General features: G+C 36.0%; 1 protein-coding gene across 1 annotated transcript; it reads right to left on the reverse strand.

Moving 5' to 3' along the window:
• Window positions 1-4,372: 4,372 nt before the first annotated feature.
• On the reverse strand, window positions 4,373-8,640 carry LOC107301165 (transaldolase-like; the record flags this gene model as incomplete). Its single annotated transcript, XM_015830427.1, has 5 exons — window positions 4,373-4,834; window positions 5,704-5,849; window positions 6,279-6,476; window positions 6,625-6,800; window positions 8,597-8,640. Coding segments are annotated over 5 exons (597 nt in total), but the record flags the coding sequence as incomplete, so codon positions are not given.
• Window positions 8,641-8,646: the final 6 nt, after the last annotated feature.

The following is an 8,646-nucleotide window of genomic DNA, read 5'->3' on the forward strand; positions in this document are numbered from 1 at the left end:
ATCTGGCTCTTCATTTTACCGACCTCGGAAGGAAGGAAGGCTGAGTCAACCTTGAGCCGGTGAGGATCAAACTGCCAAACTGCTGGCAGCCAGGAGTCAGCAAAAGTAGCCTGCAGTACTGCATTCTAACCACTGCGCCACCAGGGCTCATAACTAGCATCACACTAGCATCAACTTGCTTTCCTGGTGCTGAAATGTATTAGAACGGCAATGTGTTATAGAATGTGTTGTAGAATGGCAATCTGCAGTAAGAATTGCATAGCTACTCTTGAACTAGGCATCATTCGTTAGACTTACAGAGTCTCCCCTCTACTAGAGGTAACCTAGGCAAATGAAGCAGCAAAGCAACCACAGCTATAGCAAAGTTAGGGTGTCAAGACACGTTCAATTTGCCATGGCCACAGCTGCTCCTTCCTACAGCTTTAGAAGCATGACTTTACAACAGATGGGCAGGAAAAAGTGCCATCCAAGCCAGAGTTGGGACCTCCTCCCATTGCCACTGCTGCATCTCTACTTTCCTGTAGCTTTCCTGTAGCTTTAGACTTCAACTCCCAGAATTCCTCAGCCAGCATGCTGGATGAGGAATTCTGAGAGTCGGAAACCCACACGTCTTAAGACTGCCAAGTTTGAAAAACACCGCTATAGAATGAAAAGTATGGCTTCATGCCTCATTGTAGACCCCTGTCTTGTCACAGATCTGTACTTCATTTTTTTAAAAATCATCCTAAAGATTACCAGGGTGATATTCTATCCCAGACCTGTCAAACTCACGACGTCACGGAACTTTTCCCCCATTGCTGGCAATGGGGTGGGCGCAGTTTCCTCGTGATGCGTCCGGCCCGTGGGCTGGCAGTTTGACAACCCTGCTCTATTCTATCAAGTAGTATGTGTGGTACAAACCACACAAAATAAGATGGAGAGCTGCATGCACACTGCAAGTTTGAAATCCTGGTTTAGATAATACCATATGTGAAATGAACTTTAACATGTGATGGTCATTTGTCTTGTCCTTCTTTATCTGCAAGAGAAGGAAGTGGCATCCAACCAGGAAATTGACTTTTCCTCCTTTTTCATTATATTGAGAAAGCCCAAGACTTACCTTGGCTCGACCTTATCCCTCTAACCTTCTAAAGGCCTTTTAGAAAGTCTTCAAACCTTCTAAATCCAGGTTTGAGCCAAGGCTGTTAAACATGAATACCTACATCTTACCAATGCAGGATTCAGTTGTGAATTTCACACATTGTAAAGAAAGAAAAGAAAGCAAAACAAAATATTTTCTTATTAATTTAAAAAAATAGGTAACATTTTCCTTAGGTTTTTGAAAAATGATACATCATTACAAGTGTAAATTAAGATGTGAATGTACATTTCCACCGCAGCCAGCAAGGTAGATGCAGTTCATGTCGTGCTTGACAGACACCTTGTCACTGGACAAAATGAAAATTCTACTGTGGCAGCTGTGCAGAATCTTATTTTTCTCTGCAATGGCAGGTAAGAAAACACAGGTGACATTACTAATAAAATACAGAATTTTTGCTTTTGCAAATGCATCCCTGCATCACTGTAATCAGCTTTGGTAATTTGTGCCAGCATTCTCCATCCCTACCTCGAAATGGAGTCAGTTTGAGGTTGTTGCTAGAAATTTGTCAATTTGAGGCTGTTGCTAGAATAAGAGGTAGTATTCTCAAACACTTTATTCCTTAAATGTATCAAATGGAAATCTTTCTATACTGATTAATTCAATATAATGTTTCTTTCAGCAGAAAATGACGGAAATATCCCTGTGACTGAGCAGAATAAATGAACATGGAAGAATTATTTGACTTGTGAAAATTGCTAACCTTTCATTTATCAACCAATAGAGAACACAGCTGATTTCTAAAGGTGGCATTTTGTTGCTCAAGAACAAATAATATTCTTAAATCTATATAGTAAGGCTTGCCTGTTATCAGATGTGACAGTATTCATAGACATTCATTGTTTGTATGAGTCTAAGAATAATATATTTTCTCCTACCTCCCACTTTCATAAACTAAGGATAAATTGATTTGAAAGATTTCAGTTACAGTTTCCTGTGTTTCTGAACTTCCATCAACTGTAATCTGTTTAAATCATTTCTTCTTAGCTAAGTTTCCCATTGATCTGGCAAAACCAGTGTAAGATCTGGGCTGAGTAAGTAATCTGATAAATCAAGGCTGAATATTAGCTCCACGTTATCATTTCAGATTGTGAATTAAGTTTCAGGCTATGGGACTATATAGTGACTTTCTCTTTTCATATATAGGAATACATGTTGTAAAGTTTACAGTGAGAGATATTAATATTACTAATAACAAGTGAACTTCAAGAAAAGGAACAATTAACTGTAAAAATAATTTTAAAATGGGATAGGTTAATTTTATTTAATAGAGTTAGTTAATGTTTTCCATGTGTTCATTCGTTGTAGCATGACAATAGTGGTTCATTTATTTTGCTTACTATAGAAAGCTTTTGATTGATTAAATTTTTACTTCAGTTTTGTTTGTGTTGTGTAACTTCGTGATAGTGATTAACCATATTTGTGAATATAATTTTTCAATTTTATTCTTTAACTAAGTCATTGACAATGTGAAGGATTCGCACTAGCTTATTAATTATATTCAAGTTGTAGGTTGTAGAACTTATTTGTTAATGGTAGAAATAGTACCCTGCTTGCATAGATTATGTACAGCACAATTTTGACTCAAGACTGAAGAAGTACTTGACATTTTCCTGCAAACTACTTTGAGAATCAAGGGTTAGATTCCTATAATAGACTAAACACACCAGCCAACCCCTGTAGTCTAGTGTGAATCTATTCCATATGGTTACCTTAAAGATTGTGTAAACTCAGACAGTTTGGTTGGGTAATGCAGACAGTCATAGAGTAGTTTTACTGCAGCACAGGAACCAGAGGAAGGATGCATTCCATTATTATTTTTTAAAAAAGCAGACTACCTTGTCCAATGCATTTGCGTGCAACACCAAAAGAAAAGCAACTTTTCCAGAATTACAAAACTTAAAAAGTTTCAATAGTACTTGAGCTCTGGTTTTTTTTAGATTCCATTATAATACCCGTCCAATAATAAAAGAATAGGTAGCCGAGGATTGAACTGTGGATTCAACCAGAACAGTGCTCAATATTGATGTTACTTAGTCAGATAATGAAACATCTGCAAGCAAACAACCACATTCAGAGTACCAAAGATTTCAGTGTATAATACCCAAGGTTTGCATTTTGTAGAAATTGTTCCATTGTTGCCAAGTGGACAGCTTAGGGGGGAAAAAAAACAAGTTAGAGGAGGTTACTGATGTATTACTCCCAAGTTGCTATCAGTAGTACTTTAAAACTACTCAGAACACCTCTTCCTTGCATAAAAAGAATATTGTCAGTTAATAAAGCAGTATAAAAATATATGGACACAATCTACATTCAGATTATGATGGGAAAATAGAAATGCTTAATGAAATACATGAATTGACTCATGCTGCCCTTAGATACTACCACTATACTTGTTCCTAAGGTGCTTTTTTTTCCCTAAAAGGCAACCGGACTGACTTTGTTTTTCCAGGAAGACATTTTGCTTCTTATCTAAGAAGCTTCTTCAGTTCTTACTGAATGGTGGGAAATGAAAGGATTTCTATTCTTTGCAGTCATCTGATCATCACCTGGTCACCACTATACTTTTAAATCAGAACTATGCCAGACTGAGATCTCCTCCCCAGTACTGCCATTAGAGGTCTGACAGAGTTTGATCCAAAGAAATAGTGTACTATTAATGGCCATTTGAAAAGAGCTTTGCTACTGTTTGAAACTCACATTTAAAATGGGGGAAGGTACTGAAGATGTTCAGTGCAGCTGCAACAATGCCTCAGATTCTGAGAAAAGCAATATCGGTTTAAAGTTTAGGCATGTGGGCAAAGAAGCAGACAGGAGTATGACCTAGGCCAGGAGTAGGCAACGTTGGCTCTTTTATGACTCGTGGACTTCAACTCCCAGAATTCCTGAGCCAGCATGGCTGGCTCAGGAATTCTGGGAGATGAAGTCCACGAGTCATAAAAGAGCCAACGTTGCCTACCCCTGGCCTAGGCCAAAATATCACTAAGCATCGAAACCCTAGTTAGAGATTTGGAGATCACAAATCAGAGACAAACAAAGCTGCTCTATCTTGGGGAGAGGAAGCAGCACAGTGGCAACAACAGCTGGAGAAAGAGACTGCATTATAATTTAGATTTATATCCCCTCTTTTGTTTGTACAATTCAAGCTTTTCCATATTTCTCCCTCCTATTTTTCCATCACAATAACCCCGTGAGACATAATTCATTCTACAAGAATAGGAGGGAAGCTCTTCATAATTGTAAGAATGGAATGTTTATAAAACATGCTTGTTCAAATCTTACAGTAATTTTGTTTGTAGAAATAGCATGTACACATCCTTCAAACGGAGGACTTGCCTCAACAGGAGTCAAGAAATCTGTATAAAATGTATGTTTTATTCTTTTGGAATGCACCCATACATCAGAATGTTTTATCATTATTAGTAATAGTACCTTGAAGAAAAAAAGCTAGGCAATTGGTCCTTGATGTATCTGCAATATAGTGAAGAATAAAAATATTGGTAATACAGAATTGTAATATTACAATCCTGATATATAAAAGCACAGCAGACCTGAAGAATTTTTCTCTGCAAATTCATATAGAAACCTGTGACTACAGAAAATCTTTTCGTATGCAGCATGTAAATCTTTACATCTATATAGCATCCATAAAATTTGGCATGTCTACTTTCCATTTGCAGTACCGAACATGCGTTCCTAAAAAAGGAGAAAAAATACAAAAATTAACAGGCACATTGGTTGCAGACGTTTTAAGAAATCATTGCCATTTAATGTACAAGAAGAGATTGGCAAATAGAATTTCACCTATTTAAGGATGAAGATACTAAGACCAATGCAGAACATGCAGTAGCACTGAAAATCAGAAAATAACTTGCAAGTGATATACAGTTTAGCATTTATCAATTTTGAATTTATATACCTGCAGTCTGTTTAAATTTCAAGTTAAAAAGTTATAAAAAGTGGAGTTATTAATACAGGAAAAGGAGAAACCAATTTCATTTTGATTACGGTATTTTCTTTGAGTCAAGAGAGGAGCATTTAAGATTTTTTTAAAAATTCATTAAATGTTGAAAATCTATGTGCTAGTTTTGAATGTCACATGTGAACATCTACCAATCCAATGTTAATATAAACATTTTAAAAAATATCCAATTTATAAACTTTAGCACTGTTAAGATACTTAAATTTAGGAAGTTTAACTTATCAAAGATATTTCAGATTTATAAAAGAAAAGCACAATAGTATAACCTAGGATCTGCTATGTAAGAATTTACGGTGATTAGTTTTAAAGTGCATTTAATTCTATATGGAAAATAAATAAAATCCATAATTATAAATGGATTATGGGACCAACAGCCTAATTACAAAATAATGCACTTATACTTTAAATCTGTTCACCAATAATTTGCTATTCAATTGATTTTATATTTAACATTAGTATCATATATGAAAACATGCAACACAAAATACAAATAAACTCAGGTCGACATTTACATCTGCAATACTTGTGAAATGTACCATTTGAAGGAACTTTGGAAATATAATAAGAAACCCTTAATTTTTACCTTTATCATGACTTCCAGTTTAACTGCATCAGCAGCAAATTTTCTGATTCCATCTGACAGTTTCTCCTCAGCCATTTGGTCTTCATTATGAAGCCAACGGAATTTCTTTTCATCTAGGTGGATCTTCTCCAAGTCAGATGCCTGAGCTGCATTGAAGATGATAGAAGTAACAAATTATGGGAGTAGGCAATGGTATATTTTATTATTATACTAATGGTACAGTTATCACAGGGAATCCTGAATCTCAACATCTTACAGAAACCATTCAGTTAACTAATATGTGGGTATTGATATTATCCTTTGAGTGCCATAGCAAAAGTCTTACATATTCCTGAATAGTAAATATATAAAAAAAATGCTGATGTATCTCTTTGAGACATTGGTTTTTTTTTTTTAAAAATGAACTTATCTATTGAGTACCGAAAGGATTAACATTTACACATATACAGCCCTCTGTAAATATTTACATAAACTCAAATCTTACACTTTGAGAGGATGTGGTAAAAGAACATTGTTAAACTTTTTTATTGAGCGGTGTTTGTCTACCCTACATGTTAGTAAGACAGAAAACTTACCATCTTTGACGTTCAGTTTTGGTGTTAGCTTGCTGTTATCTTTACTGAGCTCTCCCAGAAGTTTAGGTGAAATGGTGAGAAAATCACAGCCAGTCAGTGCTTTGATTTGTCCAGTGTTCCGAAAAGAAGCTCCCATTACAATAGTTTTATAGTCAAACTTTTTGTAATAATGATAGATTTTAGTGACACTCTTTACCCCTAAAAGAGAATATAAGGTAACTATTTAAAGCAATTACTACTTTATTCAGAAGCAAAGAAACTCTCAGAATGGCTTATTTTCAAATACTAAATATTTTAGGCCGATTCAATTACAAACTTAATTTCTTAGCCACATTTATTCAGTTACCTGGGTCCTCTGATGGCTCATAGGTTTTTTTGTCTGTATTTGCAACATACCAATCGAGAATACGCCCAACAAAAGGAGAAATGAGGGTGACCCCTGCTTCTGCACAAGCAACTGCCTGAGCAAAGGAAAAGAGCAAGGTCAGATTACAATGAATCCCATGTTGCTCTTCAAGAATCCTGTAAGATAAAACAGACCAGAATTATTTTTCCTATCAGTATCACTTCTGTTATATATGCAATTTTATTAAATACTGTATATACAATTTTATTTTGAAACGCGTTACTTTTTTAAAAATGTCTTCTCAGTGAGTCAGGACCCTTTGTTTTCTTTGTGGTTAGTGGGATATGGGCAATATGTTATGCTAGCTTGCAAAGTGGTCTCTGCGTTATAGATCCTAGCTTTCATAGAATAGCATAAGCTTAATTGGAATAAAATAGAATTTCAGTTTTGCTTGTGGCATACAGAGTAAAACATGCCAAGATGAACTACTTGTGACATGGATGTGACTACTCCTCTCTCTCTTATTAAAAAGTGTTCTGTGAAAGCTTTGACTGGTGAAACATGATGGGAATCAAAATCTATGGTCTCATCTAATGATGATCTCAGCATATGGAAATTGCAACTCAGACTGTAATGTGATCCAGGAAGGAATAAATGTGATCCTGCAGGGGAAATTATTCTGTTAGTCAACATGAATGGATGAGTAGGAATATAAAAGATACATGAAAATTGAGTCAGCAACAAATTAGAATGAGTGCTTTGTTAGTATCTACTTAGAAAAACATCTCCTAGTTCTGAACCTATTGTTTAAACACACATCTGTTCATCTGTTCAAATGGCAAAAGAAGAAATTTAAATCTGAAATAATGATTTATTTGCTTATTTATAAGATTGAGAGAATCAGTTAAGGATACAAAACTATAAAACAACTGAAAGAAGCCATACAAGATTGGAAAACATGGAGAGAACTGGTCCGTAGAATTGCCAAGAATCAGAGCTGACTGAATAGACAGCACCATCATATATACTGAATTAATGTAAATCAGGCAACCCCTCTCAAAACTATTATGAAAAAAGCTGTTGACACTTGTGGTTCCCAAGTCTTTATAATGGAAAAGTAAAGAGGTTTGTGGTTTTAAATAATTTTAAAGTCTTAGCTTTACTTAGCTTTACTACTAGCTAAACTGTAAATAAGGTTTTTTTTCCCCTCAGCTCACCTAATCAAGGTCTAAAGCCTTTAACAATAGGTGTGGCAGACATACAGAACTATACATCTGATGTATAGAACTATATTGAACTGGAAACCTATCTTGGTACCCTGGTTGTTCAGCACACCCAGGAGGAAACAGTAGAAAGTACCTCACTCCCCACACAGAGAGCAGGAGCTTGATTGTCAGGATAGCTGCTTCTGTACCCACTACCACATCCTATCCCCAGTGCCAAACTGACAGGCCCCACTGGGCCTTGATATGCAACAAGACTGCAGCTGCCTGTTGGCTTGTCACGCCATGTCTTCTTCTTAAGGGGTGGGGGCAGGGGTAGAAGGGTTCTGTAGCTTCGGTCCAATGTTGGCATTCTGCTGTCCTGTGTCTGGTCATTTCTCTCTTGTTATGTTGGGTGAGGAGTGGACTGCATAAAATGACCTGGGGGGCTTTAAGTTTGAGGCTTCTGATGTAGCATGTTGCAAGAAATAAATGTATCTTAAAAGAAATAAAAACGGCTGTGTTGTAACTGCATGTTTTTCTGCCACGTTTGTTAAATGGAAATGAAAACTGGCTATATTGGAGGAAACCTAAAAGATGAATGTAATCAAAAAGATGAAAAATGTAATCAGAATGAGCTATTTTAAGAAGTGTGTATGGTAAAAATAGACAAGGTGGGGTCAAGGCAGAAATTCCTGTGCAGAAAGTGACAAACGGAATATTAAATAGCCATCAAATAAGTCTTATATTACCGTTCCTGGTATACTTACTTGCCAGCTTGGATGCCTTCCCATGTTGATGACAGCTTGATGAGTATACG

The sequence above is a fragment of the Protobothrops mucrosquamatus genome, unplaced genomic scaffold, assembly GCF_001527695.2.
Source record: "Protobothrops mucrosquamatus isolate PMUCROS unplaced genomic scaffold, P.Mucros_1.0 scaffold10387, whole genome shotgun sequence".
NCBI classification, from domain to species: domain Eukaryota; kingdom Metazoa; phylum Chordata; class Lepidosauria; order Squamata; family Viperidae; genus Protobothrops; species Protobothrops mucrosquamatus.